Below are 17,281 nucleotides of genomic sequence, written 5' to 3'. Positions count from 1 at the left end.
TGGGGCAAATGTAGAGAGTGAGACAAGTGCACTATTTACACTGTAAATAATCAGTGCAGTGTCTCAAAATAGCTATAAAGGTGTAGTACCAACACAATTGCGGTAACAATGAATTATACATGATATCATTCACAGTGAGGTAAACCATCCACAGAGCCAACTACAACTGCAGGTCTCTCTGGTTGGAAGTTATAAGCCTGATTCATCTCGGGGCACACTGGTTGGGTGTGGACAGAAATGTGCATGCTTTGTTGCACCTGTAACCATACCCAACATGATGTCACAGGGCCCTGGAGTACACCCACCACTGCAGCAAGGTGAGTAGTTAAACCACTGGAGGTCAGGAAAAACAAGATTTTTAGGAGGTGGTAAATTACTCTTCAGCTAACTACTTTATATACTGTTGGGTAGTTTAATTTACTATAACAATACATCATATTCTCTAATTATTCTTCTAATATTTTAATCTGTAATTTAACTGGTATAACTGTCATATACATGTAGTGGAATAAACAGTACAATATGTCCTTATAGTAGAGTAGAAGGATTATGATTATTTTCTGCTTCTTGCAAAATAAAATAAAAACTAAACTAAACTATAGTTTAGTTTAGTTTTTATTTTGCACATTTAAAATGACAAATAAAACAAACATAACAGAATGTACAGTGTAGGGAGAGGCAGAAACCCCAATAGGCTTATTTGAAGCCTCTACCTAAATAATGTTAAAATGTCACAATATTATAAAGAACACACAATTTACATAAATAAAATAAAATGACTATTATGAAAAAGCAATAATAGCAAAATATATGAAATATCAATACTATACTTAAAAAGAATGAAACACTTAAAGATGACTTCACAACTGAACAGTACTGTAAATGGACTTACTTCCACCTCTGTCGACATTATAATAACTTTATCTTCTGATAACTAAAAATGTACTTCGTTGCATTTATCAGTCGCCAGAGGGAGTTTCGGGGGGTGTTCTACGGCGGATGTGGGAAGTGGGAAGTAGGAAGAGCTGTACAGCTGTGCTCCGTCCGTGGCTAACACAGAAGCTAACAGGCTAACCTCATCAGCGGTGAGCATATCAGGATCCCTCCACTAAACAAGACACCTCGACAGCTACTTTGAGACTTTGAATCTAATATGGGAAAAGGTGGAGGTACCTTTGAGAGGCTTCTGGGTAAGTTACCAATACATTCGTTAAGTTAATAGTTTATTAGTCAAAGTGCGATATTTTCCAGCGTATTGTTTTGACAGACGCTGGGGCTGTGGCTCTCAGGCCAGCTACCTTTAGCCTGCTAACAATTTCGCTTTGTTTAGAGGCCCAGATGGTGGGCTTAAATTAGCAACTGAACTAAGTAGCAAATACAGTATTATGTGTCCGTTGCATAAAGTCCAATCCAAGCTACGCTACCTTATCCTTGTGTTACCTTCGTGCTATTAGCCAAGCCAAACCTGGCTGTTAATTTCATTTAACGTTAGCTAGCTAGCTAACGTTAGTGATTCAGTAATAATGTTAATGTTACTGTATAACTGACGACATGGCTCAGCTATCACAGATAGCCAAGTAGCACAAGATGCACAACATTGCCATTTGTGAGATAGCTAGCTAACTTATGACTTTTAGTGTTGTCTTAAGTCCACAACAGGTGATAAGATAACTTAGATAACTTACAATTATAATTAGCTAGCTAGCGGCTTATCTAACGTTAGTCCTTGTATAGATCAACGTTACACTGAATTAGACACCTTTCCATTAAAATAAGCTGGCAAAGGTAACGTTAAGGGGCTAATTAGCTTAGCTTACACTAGCACTATCCCAGGGGGAAAAAATCAACTTTGTCATACATGTAGCTAGATATGTTGAAAATTGACAGTCCCGTCAGATAAAACCATTGTCTTGGAAGTTAAATTAATAACTGGCAGACAATTATGTATCAACACACTATATACATGCCTTTCAGTTGATATTGATGGCCAGATTAACCTTTTAGTGGGGCCCGGGGTAAAAATGAGCGGCTGGCACTCAGTTGATAAACAACTCTCCGTGCATTTTGTAAAGTACTTTTTGTTGATGTGGTAATTTAAAACACAGAAGTTAAGAAATATCCAATGTGTAAGCATGGACTTACGTAATTTAGTTTCTAAAACTAGCATACATGTTGACACAGGGCCATAAGATCAGGTACAAAGCATAGCCCACCTTATAATGTTAATGGATAGTAGGGTTGGGCATCGTTTTGATTTTAACGATTCTGATTCCAATTCCGATTCTTCCTTTCGATTCCGATTCTTTGAGGGATGGAGTTTAAACTGGTCACATGCTTATTTTCACAAATAAAGGAAGGTTTTATTTTGAGTCAATGGTGGTTTGCAGTTTTACCGCTTTTTCAACGTAAAATAAAGCCCCACTAGAGCGCTGCTTACTGTGTCCCAAGGGTGCAACACAACAAGAGCCTGGCCGCTTCGGAAACCAAAACTTGCGCATATTAAATTGGGAAGCGATGATCGGATTTGAAACCAAATCCTCCAAACGATTCCAATAAAGAAACGATTCCGATGGAATCGTAATTTTTGAAATGATTCCAAGTAGGTGTCTGTTCTTGATGCCCAACCCTAGTGGATAGTGTACCGTTAGCTGTGCATATTTCCAAATTCCCAAAGATACAATTAGTAAACTTGTTACCACAAACCAATTGCCAAAAATTCAAGTTGGGGCATTTGGGGTCTGAGGCAGTTGCCACTTTGGCAAAGTCAAATTTTACAACACTTAGGACTGTAATTAGGAGAGGAGGAAGCCTGGTATTTTTTAATGTCATGTTTGTTTGGTGTAGCAGATATTGATATTAGATAGACAATACTGTATAATGTTATAAAGCTTTAACCATCTGTACTAATTGCAGATAAAGCCACCAGTCAGCTGCTGCTGGAGACTGACTGGGAATCCATCCTGCAGATCTGTGATCTCATTCGACAAGGAGACGCACAGTAAGTAATTCTGCCCACTTCCTCTGCATTCATATCATCAGCTGTTGAAGTTGAAAATAGCTAATTAGAGTATTGGGTTTATTGTTTTTTGTGTGCCTTGCTAACTTAATTTATTGTCTTGATATTTCTATTGAGCAATGTTCTTGTTTTGGTCCTTGCAGAGCTAAATATGCCATCGGGGCCATTAAGAAGAAGCTGAATGACAAAAATCCACATGTGGCCCTCTACGCACTTGAGGTAAGACCTGTGTGCTGTATTGTCACAATTTTGTCTAGGGCTGCACCTAATGATTACTTTCATTGTCGATTTATTTTCTCGATGAATTGTTTGGTCTATAAAATGTGTGTTTTCCAAAGCCCAAGATGATGATGTCTGAAAGCTATTCAGTTTACTGTCAGAGGAGTAAAGAAACTAGAAAATATTCACATTTAAGAATCTGAAATCGGAGTCATAAAAAATGACCCAACCGATTAATCAGTTATCAAAATTTGACAATTAATTTAATAGTTGACAATTGATCAATTGACAATTGCAGCTCTAATTTGTGTCACCTCTTCATTTGGAAAAAGCTGCTTTGGTGAAATATGTGTAACGTAGTTGGCATAGCGAATGATTATGTGACCTCACCTTTCAGGTCCTGGAGTCAGTGGTGAAGAACTGTGGCCAGACAGTCCACGATGAGGTGGCGAGTAAACAAACTATGGAGGAACTGAAGGATTTACTTAAGGTGACCCCCATTGTATTCATTTCTTGAACTTCATAATCCTGCTCTGTTTAATTTCCAATATACTTTTCTTGCTACAATTTGTTTTTTTCAAAGTCCCTACATACTGTGAGTTTTGACCTTTTGTTTTGGTTAGTACTGTCTTTTCATTGTGAAGCTGGATTTGCTGACAAAAGGTGAACTAATGTCGGTTGCAGCATTTATTTAATCGGGTTTAGTGCTGAAACTAATGGTTATTTTGTTGTCAGTTAATGTGTCAATTAATTTTTTTTTGATTATTCGACTAAGGCAGGGGTGTCATACTCAACTTCACTAAGGGCCACACTGGAAAATGATAATCACAATAAGGGCCAGACATGTAGAGTTTACTGACATGCTTTTATTTAACCCAAAAAGTCAAATATCTTTGGCTGTTTTATTGCATGTCTCATATAGCTTTCTCACATACAGTTTGGTCGACATAAAACCCTAAAAAGTCGGCAAAAAAGTTTTTTAGCCCTTATAGAATTTAGCAAAACATGAAAAACAAAGATTACATTTTTAAAAGCAGGCCACCACACAGCTGACTCCCAGCAACCTGTTTCACAGCCTGAATATGTAAACTCTCTGGTTGTGGGGGAATTTCTGAGGCTCATAGTCGCCCAATCTGCCAAAATCTGCTTTAAGTGTCACATAATTACAGTGTCACTGACTTTTGGTGTTGTGCACAGCTAGGCGGCCAATATTAGTTGTGAACCTAAATTGATATGTGGGCCGGAACAAAATTTGCAATGGGCCGGATTTGGCCCCCGGGCCTTGAGTTTGACACGTGGACTAAGGGATAACTAACATCTTCAGCACCTTGTTTTGTTCAACCAACAGTCTAAAACCCAAACATATTTAGTTCACAAAGATATAAAACCAAGAAAAGCTGCAAATCCTTATATTCAAGATGCCAGAACCAGTGAAAATGTTGGCAGTTTTGGTTGATAAAACGTCTGAAATGATTAATTAATTGTCATTCTGTTTTTTTTCCTGATTAATTTTATGTTGATCGATTAATTGACTATTTGTTTCACCTCTAATCAATCGGGTTAAATAATATCTAATTCATAACTGTGCAGTGTTTTTGCCCTGTTACACATAGACAGGGAGATTTGTCTGACCATATTTTGGCTGGAAGCCTTATCACATCAGGCAGCTGGCTGCATGACAGCGTGAGTTAGCAATATGTGGTTGGATCTTTGCTGTATCATGTGACACGAGCTCCTGCAGCCTATGCTGGTTTCCACTTCCTGATGATGTCATAGCCTTGTGACAGACCAAAACAAGGGACTTCCCACCTCAGTTCTTGTCACCAAACACAATGTATTTTGATTTAGTTTGTGTTTGAAAAGCTCAGTTGTACCAATGTTATGTGACAACAGAAACATAGAATATAAACACCAGAGGGATTTAGAGGTGTAGAGACTTTTTATTTCACTGTGTGGTTCTTTTACCACCAGAAACAGACGGAACCAAACGTAAGAAACAAAATCCTGTACCTGATCCAGGCCTGGGCTCACGCCTTCCGCAACGAACCCAAATATAAGGTGGTCCAAGACACCTATCAGATCATGAAAGTGGAAGGTAAGTGGACGCATGCTGTATTTTACTTCAATTTATTTGCCTGAAATGAAGCCCAAGGATCTCTAAAAGTATAATTACACAGATACGTTTTTCTCAGCTGTGTCTTAGCTACAATTAAATATAAGAAAAACACATTAATGTATATTTATACAATTACAACAATGTTTTAATGACTAAAACTCAACTGAAAGCTCAAGCAATATTCAAAAAGATGGTACGTTTTATTATAAAACAATTATTATGTATGATTGTTAACTTCTATTAATGCACTACTAGTATCATACTGTATTAACAGGTTTATTTTCCTTTTCTTTTTTCATAGGTCATGTGTTCCCCGAGTTTAAGGAGAGTGATGCGATGTTTGCAGCAGAGAGAGTGAGACATTTAGTTTTTCTTGTTTTAATGTGAGTTAGGGACCATTCGGTATTTATGGAATGGACCACCGGAGGAAAATAGGGGAGGGTCATGTCTTTTTATTCTTTGTTGAGGGGATGGTCACCCAACGTTTTTTTTGTCTTGGGGGGGGTTATATTCATGAAAACAGCAAAATTCTTGTTTGGTGCATACTTTTCCATGTAGTTCTCAGTATCGGCCCCCAATCGCTAGCAGATGGGTCTGACCCCAAAAAAAATCACAACATGACCCTATAGCTAACTGCGCCACCTGTTGACAAAGTCGCTATCGTCACTGACATGGAGCTGGAATATAATGAAGCTGACTAGCTGAAAGGTTTCGCGTTGCCTTGAGCACCCACAGAAAATACTGAGCATCCACGTGTGCCAGACTGCCTGTAGGCTACATTAATTTAAAATTAAACATTGCAGTTGGTTCTAAGTGGAGTGTGTGAGCGCTGATCGTGGTTACGTGTCAGTTAAACTTCTCATCTCCAATCCTATTTATAGAGCTCCAGCCAGTTCACAGCGGGGTCTGTGGAGGTGGACAGGCCGGGCGGCAAGCCAGCGACCCCGGCAGGCACCCGCCGGCTGTCACATCAGACTGTGGAGCTTCTGAACTTTGCAATTAGCCATCAATTTTCGTAAAACAACCCATATTTGACTTCTATATCTTTGTCAAGTGCAAACCTGTACAAAAGGCATTAATAATTTTTTGGGGAGGGTCTTGCCTTTTTCCCCAATTATTTTGGAGGGTCATAGAAAAATGTATTGGTGTCGAAGAGAGGGTCAAGTCTATTTTGACTAAAGATACCAAAACTCCTACGTTAGCCCCTCAAATAAAAAAATAACAGTCCCTTAGGGCTATGAAGTGGGTGGTATCTGTAGAATCAGCATGATTTGTGTGATCATTGACACTGAACTATTTAGAAGAGAAGATGACTACACACAAAGCTCCAGTGACCATATATGTTGTAATATGTGGTCTGTCTGCTTTGTCCAGGCCCCAGACTGGGTTGATGCCGAGGAATGCCACCGGTGCAGAGTCCAGTTTGGAGTTATGACGAGAAAGGTAGGCTGGGCTTTCTTGAAACTAGGGCACTTTTTATGGTTTCCTTCATTCAGTTACAGGTTTCGCATGTGCGGAAGTTGACTTTGATTTGTGTTTTTTGCTTTTCCAGCACCATTGTCGAGCCTGCGGCCAGATTTTCTGTGGCAAGTGTTCGTCTAAGTGCTCCACCATTCCCAAGTTTGGCATAGAGAAGGAAGTGCGTGTGTGTGAGCCCTGCTTTGAGCTACTTAACAAGTGGGTCCCCAGATGTGATGTAACTAGTGTGAATTTTCAGTCTCGGAGGATGAAGTATGGTGGCTCTGAACAGTGCCTTTATGTCTGTAGAGATATATATATATATATATATATATATATATATATATATATATATATATATATATATATATATATATATATATATATATATATATATATATGTATATATTGATATATTAGCTGCATGACACTGGCATTGTAAATTATTCTCTTGCTCAAGTTATGCTGTAGTATATACTTATGTAAGTATGCAATGGTTTTAGATAGTTTTGTTCCTGATTACTGTCAGCCTTCATAGCTTCTTAGTTTAGGATTTTCTATCATCTTTAGTATGGACCCGTATCTATACGTCGAATTTCATTTTTCTTTTTTTCAGTTTGTCAGCCATTTTTTTTTAAGATACATTTTTTTTTATTGGTTTTATATTTTTAAACATACAGAACAGACAAACACAATTGAACAAGAACAACAACCCTCTCCCACCCTCTGCGGCCTCGAAGAAAACAAAAACAAACAAATAAACAAAAACAGAAATCACACCTTGCCTAGTCGCTCTCCTCTAATTCTTGTGATGCTGAGGTCATTAGGATTGATACTTGTGCTGCTGCGGTTTTCCATAGGTCTATAGTCGATGATTTGGCTTTGTTAATCCTTGCTGTAAAGAGCTCAAGCATAACTATGTATAGAAAATACGCCAACCACTGTTTAATACAAAGCGAGTGGGGGGGAGCCAGCGCTGAGCTATCATTTTCTTGGTCGCGGTTGATCTGGCTAGCCAAATTTTCTTCGGTCTCCCAAGTAGGTGTAATTTAGAGTCATCATTAAGTAACAAAACAATTGGGTCAGTAGGAATTCAACATCCTATCACATCAGATAGTATCGATGTTGTTTTATTCCAAAACTCATGCACCTGTTCACACTCCCAGACCATGTACAGGAAAGTTCCAGTTTGTTGTTCAGGTTGACAGAACGTGCAAAATAGGGAGTAGGAATGACTTTAGAGACGTATCTCTTCTGAGGAGTCCAGTATGTCCTATGGCATATGTTGAAGTGGATTTGCTGGTGATTTGGGTTCTTGGAACAGTGGAAAATTTTGTCCCAAACTGTCTCCCATTTAATTACGTTCCCCTCCGGGCTCAGCCCTCGCTACCATTTCTTTACTATTGGGAGTTCTCCTACGGATACAGTTTAGCATAAATCCTGGACACTAATCCTCTCACAGGAGAATCAACAAGCCATTTAATGATTGGGTGCATCTCAAGACTGTTTCCCCATGGCACTCATAACATTTTAAGGCTGATCTTAAGCGAAGATAAAGGAAGAATGATGTCCTAGGGACCTCAAAGCTTCTCAGGTCTTCAAAACTTAACATACCTTCATCATTGAATAGCTGGTCTAGAGTATAAATACCTCTGTCACTCCACTGGTTATAAACAAAAGGTTTGTTACCAGACATTAAGTGTATGTTGTGCCAAATTGGGGTGTTCAAATGCCATTTATTGGTGTAGCGTAGTTGCTTCTCCACCTGTTTAAAGTTGGTCAATGTGTTGGTGATAATAGGGCCATAGACTCTGTCTGCCATTTATAATGTATTCTATCATAATTTTGAATTAGCTGTTTTTCATTACAACAAATTCAATGCAATATATCCCACATTTGATACATAACACATTAGATGGCCCTGAAGAAGTAATTAAGTAGTTTTTTGATATGACATAAACTCTTTTATAACATATATAGTTTGTATGACAAAAATACCTTTTAATTTAACCTGATCTATTTATACAGTATATCCATTTTGAGCACTGCTGGAAAATTAGATTGTTGGTCTATACATGACTCTATAGCCATATAGTCAGCATACGTATGTGTGTGTTTTGATGCAGATCCAAATCTGAATGTAGATTAAAAAATGTTAAACATTTTGTTTTATTAGAATAACAAATGTAGAAGATTTTGCAGCATTGACAGAGGTATGCACTTTCTTGTATTCTGTTTTCGCAGAGAACGTGGTGTCTCAAGCAGCATGCTTTCTTTTGATTAACAAGGTTGTTTATCCTCCCTGATCCCTTTTCTTTACCAGCCACCCCTCCCTTTCTCCTCCGTTGAAGAAAGCTGAAGGAAAAGCCCCCGCGCCAGGCATCGCCGAGCTGCCTCCTGAGTACCTGACCAGCCCGCTCTCCCAACAATCCCAGGTAGAAGTAGATAATGAGATGGCTTAGTTGATGGTCAAAATGGTTGCTATGGAAATAGAAAAAATTGAGAAAGGAAGTCAAAATTGAAGGACTTCCCCATTTAAAAAAAAAAAAAAAAAATATATATTCTGTATTTTAATCATCGTCTTGGCCTCACCCTGCTCTGTATTGGAAGAGTTTTTGCCCCACACCCCTCTAGCAGGAGGCTGCGGCCCATCAGGATTAAAACCTCACGCTACAATAATATTTCTTCCCGACTGCAGTGGGCCTCATCAAGAAGGCCCGAGACCCCCCACTGACAGACTCTTGACCGGGGGATTCCATTAGGCGCAGATGCGCTGCATTCTGGCTGCTCCATGGTTTTGTTCCGTCCTGTGCCTTGCGTCATACCACACCAGGAACGTTTCAGAAGCAGAGCATTTTGCTTGCAGATTTAGTTGATTTGGTCTTTTTTTTTTTTTCTGGATATTTGTGCTTCTTTATTTTGAACTGGTGGAATCGCAAGCATTGTCTTGAGTGGTCGCGATTGCTGTGGCCACCCAAACACTACATGTTACATTAACACATATCCTGGACTATTGTCCCTGGCAATTGCGTATATTATATATACTGTGAACTTTTGCACATCCCCTGATTCATATTTATGCACACCCTGCACAAAAAGCATACAGCTTTCTTTTCCTTTTTAAAACAATACTATTGTACATATTTGTTATAGTGTCTTTTACATATTGTTTTATGAAATATTTCTATTTTATGTTCTTGACTGACTTGTACTTTGATCTGTTGTTTATTCCCATTTTAATGTTTATTGTATGCACCAAATACACCAAGGCAATTCCTTGCAAGTGAAAACTTACTATAGCAATAAATCTCATTCTGATTTAGATTTTTATATCCATCCTTTTAATGAGGTTTATGGATCTTACAATTGCTCTACTCTCTTACCAGATGCCCCCCAAGAGAGATGAGGCAGCACTGCAGGAGGAGGAGGAGCTGCAGCTGGCCATTGCCCTTTCCCAGAGCGAGGCTGAGGAGAAGGAGCGAATGGTGAGTTAAACAGCAAACATTTCCCTTTTGTATTGATACTGTCTGTTTATTAATAGACAGTGATACATACCTGTATGTGTACTTACAGAGGCAAAAGAGTTCCTACTCAATGTACCCCAAAGCTGATCCCCCTCCAGTAACTTCCTCAGCACCACCAGTCAGCACCCTCTACACTTCCCCTGTGGTAAGACTTCTTCTCATGCTGCCTTTAGCTTGATTTATGGTTTTGCGGAGGCTCCACACAGAGCTTTCGCCGTAGCCTATGTAAGTGGCCTGATGTTTACACTTGTGCATTGGTGTGTGTGTGTGTGGGGAGTGTGTGATAGAGCGAGGGAGTAAGTGAGAGAGTGACGGTGATTAGCTTCAGAGCGAGTAGACTCTAGAGTCATAGTGAGAGAAACAAAGTGTCTCCCCTGTGTTTTCTGACCACGGTGGGAAATCTGGAGCAGGAAAAGTTAACCCTCTCCTTGATTTCATGTTTATGGAGAAGGAGAACTAGGAATTGAGTAGGGGGAAACGCAACGCTACCAAGCCTCGGCTGAGCGACGTATGTCGGCGCGACGTGTAGTTACATTTTTCGAGACGTGCACGTCAGGCTACGTGTATGGTCCGGCGTAGGTTTCTGTCTCCACGTACCTACGTACGTAGCAATGGCAATTACGCAGAAGTATACATCAAGCTTTTCTCTCTGGCAAACTCAATTATTTACACTACCAAACATTTTTTTCATTATTAAAACAAGGTTCAACTGTCTGCTGATTTTTTTTTTTATTTATTTATTTTTTTTAAGATTATTTTTTCGGGCATTTTAGGCCTTTATTTCCATAGGACAGATGAAGACATGAGAGGGGGAATGACATGCAGCAAAGGGCCGCAGGTCGGAGTCAAACCTGCGTCGAGGAGTAAACCTCAATATATGTGTGCCTTCTCTACCAACTGAGCTAACCCGGCCACCTGTCTGCTGATCATTGAGAAAATTATTGAACTGTGTTTTGTTACTGACCAATGTGAACTATATGTTTTCTCCAGAACTCCTCTGCTCCATCAGCTGAAGATGTAGACCCTGAGGTACATGTGGTATCTCTCTCTTCTCTCTACCTCCAAATGGAAGACTAATTGGAATCTTGCATCATGCTTATAAACCTGATGGTAATCTTTCACATTATTGCAGCTGGCCCGTTACCTGAACAGAACGTACTGGGAGAAGAAACAGGAAGAGGCTCGCAAGAGTCCCACCCCCTCAGCCCCTGCCTCTGTGCCATTGGCTGAGTCCCTTCCGCCAATCAGTCAGCCAGTAGAAAGTCATGTCCCTGTCGCTGTCCCTGTCTCTGTCCAGCCAGTCAGCATAGTGGAGGTATGTTGAAACATTGTGCTGAGAGCAGATGTTTGTAGTAGTATTTCTTTCGGCTAGCTGAACTGGAGTAGGCAGACCACAAATGACTCTCCACGTTTTGGTTCCCTCTCGTCCCCGCCTCCAGCAGCAGTACCAGAACGGGGAGTCGGAGGAGAACCATGAGCAGTTCCTGAAGGCTCTGCAGAATTCTGTCACTACCTTCCTTAACCGCATGAAGAGCAACCACATGCGTGGGCGCAGCATCACCAACGACAGTGCTGTGCTCTCACTCTTCCAGTCCATTAACAACATGCATCCACAGCTGTTGGACATCCTCAACCAGCTAGATGAGAAGCGATGTGAGTGTTAGCTGTGCATGAGTTTGTGCTAGCCAACGCATTTCTGGCACCCTGTGTGTCCACTCTCTGAACTATCACATCCTGTATGTTGTCTGCAGTGTACTATGAAGGGCTGCAGGACAAGTTGGCTCAGGTGCGTGATGCTCGTGCCGCCCTCAACGCACTTCGGGACGAACACAGAGAGAAACTCCGTCGCGCTGCAGAGGAAGCAGAGAGACAGAGGCAGATCCAGCTGGCACAAAAACTGGAGATCATGAGGCAGAAGAAACAGGTAATAAAATTAGTCTCTCTGAAATGCAGATATTGATGCACTATTCATAACCATGCTGACAAGTGTTTGTCTTTGAACTGCAGGAGTACCTGGAGATGCAACGACAGCTGGCCATCCAGCGCCTCCAGGAGCAGGAAAAGGAAAGGCAGATGCGTCTGGAGCAGCAGAAACACACAGTCCAGATGAGAGCCCAAATGCCTGCTTTCTCGCTGCCCTATGCCCAGGTACACACTTCATACGTCATTGGGATTAGCAGATTAATTGCGAGGGTAGCACCCAGTGTGAATAGTTGGCATAACGCTTTTTGTAATTCCAATTTTATTTTATTGGTCACATTTTTCTATTTAAATAAATTTTACAGTAGACGCCATATTTACCACTTCATAAATATATGGGAATAATATAGTATGTGCTGTTACGCAGATGCAGTCTTTGCCCCACAATGTGGCAGGAGGGGTGGTGTACCAGCCTGGTGCTCCACCGAGCTACCCAGGCACCTTCAGTCCTGCTGGTTCTGTGGAGGGTTCACCTATGCACAACATCTATATGAACCCTCCTGGGCAGACTGCACCACCACAGTATCAGGCCATGCCCAGTGCTGCCCCAGGTAAGAAGACAAACTTTTAATAGCTTCAGAACTAGAAAATCTACCATTTGTATGTGTATATATATGTGTGTGTGTATGTATATGTGTGTCTATATATATATATATATATATATATATATATATATATATATATATATATATATATATATATATATATATATATATATATATATATATAAATAAATAAATAAATAAATAAATAAATAAATAAATAACATTTGGCAAGATGCTTTAATCAAGTGTGCTCCTGAGTGTGACTGATTGTCCTCTTTTCCTCCAGATCCCAATATGGTTAATGCATACATGTACCAGGCTGCAGGCACCAATGGGCAGCCTGCTCCTCCTCCTGGTCAGGGTCCGCCGACTACTAGTCCCCCCTACTCCAACTATCAGCCCACACCCACACAGGGCTACCAGGTCTGATTGACTCCCCCTTTTATTTTCTGATCAAACTACCACCAACATATTTAAAGAGAAATAATTAGCCCACTAACTGTTGTCCTTGTTCTGTGCAGAATGCAGTGTCTCAGGCCCAGAGTATGCCCCCCATGTCCCAGCCTGCCCCCACTAATGGTATGGGTTACATGGGCTACCAGCAATACAGCATGCAGAACATGATTTCAGCATTGCCAGGACAGGACCCCAATATGCCCCCCCAACAGCAGTACATGCCCGGCCAGCCGCCCATGTACCAACAGGTCAGCCTCTTGCCACCAGATGTTAGCATTAAGAAAACTTTGTGAAGAGTTTGCAACAGACTGTGACAAATTAAAGTGTCTTTCATACTGACACAAGAAGCTCAGTTAATGTATTTATATCTTTATTTTTTATTTTTTATTTTTTTACTTTTGAGGTTATTTCAATCTCAATCCTCGCTCATCCTCCTATTTTTACCTTTTACCTCGTTTTCTTGCTAGGTGGCTCCCCCTGGTGGCCCGCAGCAGCAGCAGCAGCAGCAGCAGCAGGTCTCTCAGGCTGTGCCTGGCAGCGCTGAGGCACAGCTCATCTCCTTCGACTGAAAGCCTGCACGCTGCAGGGTCTGACGCACTACACCCCCCTCCTCATTTGGTCTTTCTCCAGACTCTCTGCCCTCTGGAAACACACACCTCCCACCTTGCTGTGATGTTGTGGCAATGTAAAATATTGTGATGATGTTGCAGAACTGTGACTCTTCTTGCCTCTCCCCCACTGAAGTATGGGAAAGCTGCAAGACAGGGCACCAAACCCAGACCCTTTCACCCTCTTCCTCCCTCTTCCTCCCCCGCTGATATGTATGTATGTATGTAGTATTTCCTTATTAAATGAATAACTGCAGCTCAGAAATAGTCAGTGGTATTAAAGTTAAAAGATAAGAAAATACGATAAAAAATTTAGGATAAAAAGAAGACAAGATATAGCAATCCGTTGTCTCATATTTTTCTAAAGCATAATTTGCATGTTAAATTTTCATTATTTTCTGGAATGGAAGTGAACTACTGCAACATATCCTAACAGTTTGGGCAGTGATCGAGACAGTATGTGCTGTTTAAGAGATTGTGGGTGTGAGGATAAAGAGTGATGTCTAGGGAGAGAAAGCACAGTCAAAGGAAGTAAAGGGCACTATCTCACATCTCCATCAGGTCCGTAGCTTGCCATTCCAGCTGTAGTTTTCGGTTCATGAGCACACAAACTAGTGTCATCTTGTTTTGGCATTATTTGTTGTGCACTGCTTGGAATATCCAGTGTCTTAATGTAGTTTTCTTAAATAATGAAACACATATGCAGGGATTGTGCATTGTGGGATGAGTGATAACTGGGTGGTTGTTTAATCCTAATATACTTTTCTAAGTTAAATGATACAACTAGTGGGCACAAATATACATACTAAAGCAGTACAGCAACCCTAATAGCATCCCACATCTCTTAATTAAAATGATTTCTGTTGCCAATGATAAAGAACCGTCACAAGATAAGACCTTAACATACAATTAACTGCAAATGACCTCCAGGCACCCCATCTCCCTGTGCATTTGGTTGTAACTGTCACAGATGAGGATATCTACATAGTAAGTACAGGTGGGAACTCTTTTCTAAAGTGTACTTGGCTCTCCGTAAATGTGGAAATGGTTACAGAGCGAACTTTGAGTACCGCGTGTATGTATCACACACATCCAATCAGTGATTTCCGTAACCCTTCAGTTGCCATCTGTGAACTTCTTTTTTCCATCATACTTATCTGTCCGACTTTAAAAGTAATTTTAAAATTATATTTAATAAATATCTGGTTCTTATTGTCCCCTTGCTTTGTCTTGGATTATTTTTTTTCTTAAGCCTTCCACAGGATTTCAAAAGAAAGACATGAATTGTATAGCAACTTTTATTCATGTAAATACAGTGTTCCATGTCACATTGATGCATGTTTCAATAAGAGGGGTAAAGTCCATAACATTACATTAATGAGTGATATGATGAAATGTGCTTTAACTTGTGCATTGGTATACTAAACTTTCTTTTCCTTTGTGCAGTATGGCTTCTTTAAAGTTTTCTGAAGATGAGGCATTTGTAGTATTCTTTCATCTCAATCTGGAAATTAAAAACAATATAGATGCAAATGCTAAATTGTAGTTAAATACCAAGTAGTTAATCCAAGTTCTAGTATGTGACTCACGATCCTCTCCATACGCATCTCGTTCCCATAGGCCAGCTGTCTCAACACATTGATGTCTGGAAGACCCCACTCTGGATCCCTGTGTTTAAGCATTTAATAAGTCAATTTACATCCTACTAGCAGAGCTTCACCAGACACATGTTGCCATGTTGTATTAGAGGAAATAAACAGCCACTCACATTTGTCGAAGCTCTGCATCCAGATGTTCATTACAACTTGGTGTAATAGTGCCATTAACAGCATACACCTGGAACACGATTTGGAAAGGTGTCAGCTTTTGCACTTAACACTCACATGATGACATCGTGCTATTTTGAGTGCATAGTAACGACTGTTGGTGCATACCGCATATGTTATCAAAAGGCCATTTTGCCTGAGGATCTGACCTGCTCCATTGAAAACACCCTTGGAAAATGATTAAAAAAAAAAATGTTTATGAAACATGTCCGGGCACATTTTGAGATCTGTGTTTTATGGCTAGTCACACATAATTTTTTATTACCATGAATTTCTCGCACAATTTAGCTCAATATCTTTGAGGGTTTTTTTTTTATAACCAGGCCTACCTGTGCTGTTTTGAAGGAGCTGTATTGCAGTAAGTTAATGGCAACAATAACATCACAGGATCTGCAAGAAAGGCCTGCCCATTTCTCCCATGGTTCCCTGGCATCCAGGTGGACTGGCTGCAGCACATTCTTTGCATGGGTTGCAGCAATGTATGCCTTAATACTGTAAGCGATAATGCAGACTTAATTGTACATTTACAATTTAGAATCAGATTCTCATAAATCACTTGCTACTGTTTCATATCCACATAACTGAAAAATGTACAACCTGTTGTCCGTTTGAGCTTACACACTGTATGACCACTGTATTACCATTCTCTTGGATCATTAATAGATTGTTGTGTCTGATGTACGTAAGACAGCATAACTATTTGAAGCCTTTTTTTTTTTTCTTTTTTTTTTATATATATAACCCACAAACCTGTCCCGAGACTCTTCTTTGATGTCTGATGGCTGCCAGGTAACAAAGGGCATCTTTTGGGCAAAGCGTATGACATGCTGCCCTGTTCCAGAGCCCAACTCTAAGGCAAACAGCTGCCTGTGGGACTGGTCTTCCAGCACATCTTCAAGCACTAAACACAGATCCTCCCAGTTCCTCTCTGCCTGAGGAGACAGCAGCATGGTCTGGAGGAGAAAAGCAGAAGGACATGTTACCATATCATATTTTATTGCCAGCCTATGCATTGATTTTCTCTTTCTCAGAGATCATCTTACCTTAACTTGTGCTGGTTGACAGGGACTAATGTGGACTGGATGTGGTGGATGACTGTAACAGCAGATGGGTGCAGAGATTACCTAGTTAAGAGGATTCCCTCTGTTCTCCTCCCCAGTGTTCAGCACTGGTACAGTACAGGTAGGACACACACACACACACACACACACACACACACACAGCAGAGAAACATGGACAGAGATCAATTTATACAATAAGTTAGTGTCTGACTAGCAATTCCAATCATCATAATGAGTGGTATTATATTGCTTGTTGTATTATATCGATAATATAATACAATATGCAGGTACAATATGATATGTTGAGTGTGTTTACTGCCGTTTTGTGTTCATAGTGAAAAACTGCAACACAACCTTAAATTAACAGTGTTAATCATTAAGTGTGTTTGAGTATTATCGGGTATAAAAATACATGAGCGAATCTTTTACAAATATATTGCAGGACTGTGCATTACAACAAATATATGTGTAT

General features: G+C 40.2%; 2 protein-coding genes across 6 annotated transcripts; one reads left to right on the top strand and one right to left on the bottom strand.

Annotated features, from left to right (window-relative positions):
* Positions 1–1,019: 1,019 nt before the first annotated feature.
* hgs (hepatocyte growth factor-regulated tyrosine kinase substrate) lies at positions 1,020–15,139 on the top strand. Of its 5 annotated transcripts, none has more exons than XM_078270344.1 (20): positions 1,020–1,190; positions 2,914–2,998; positions 3,160–3,235; positions 3,633–3,725; positions 5,207–5,330; positions 5,653–5,705; positions 6,726–6,794; positions 6,904–7,028; positions 9,133–9,244; positions 10,196–10,294; positions 10,383–10,478; positions 11,324–11,362; positions 11,466–11,648; positions 11,776–11,986; positions 12,085–12,257; positions 12,341–12,481; positions 12,681–12,864; positions 13,145–13,281; positions 13,380–13,562; positions 13,782–15,139. In XM_078270344.1, the coding sequence occupies exons 1-20, from the start codon at positions 1,154–1,156 to the stop codon at positions 13,881–13,883; spliced, it is 2,322 nt and encodes a 773-aa protein (XP_078126470.1). In that variant the 5' UTR covers positions 1,020–1,153; the 3' UTR covers positions 13,884–15,139. The 5 variants fall into 5 exon arrangements, with proteins under 5 accessions (XP_078126470.1, XP_078126469.1, XP_078126467.1 ...); XM_078270343.1 differs by having other exon boundaries at positions 11,773–11,986; XM_078270341.1 differs by having other exon boundaries at positions 9,133–9,250.
* A 124-nt stretch (positions 15,140–15,263) lies between these two features.
* Positions 15,264–16,698, bottom strand: LOC144530682 (methyltransferase-like 26 B). Its single transcript, XM_078270349.1, has 6 exons — positions 16,499–16,698; positions 16,078–16,240; positions 15,857–15,916; positions 15,691–15,758; positions 15,512–15,590; positions 15,264–15,426 (listed from the first exon to the last, which is right to left on the bottom strand). The coding sequence occupies exons 1-6, from the start codon at positions 16,696–16,698 to the stop codon at positions 15,379–15,381; spliced, it is 618 nt and encodes a 205-aa protein (XP_078126475.1). The 3' UTR covers positions 15,264–15,378.
* Positions 16,699–17,281: the final 583 nt, after the last annotated feature.

This window comes from Sander vitreus, chromosome 15 (genome assembly GCF_031162955.1).
Source record: "Sander vitreus isolate 19-12246 chromosome 15, sanVit1, whole genome shotgun sequence".
Classification (NCBI taxonomy): Eukaryota; Metazoa; Chordata; class Actinopteri; order Perciformes; family Percidae; genus Sander; species Sander vitreus.
The sequence above is the reverse complement of the archived record's forward strand: the minus strand, read 5'-3'. Positions and strand labels throughout refer to the sequence as shown.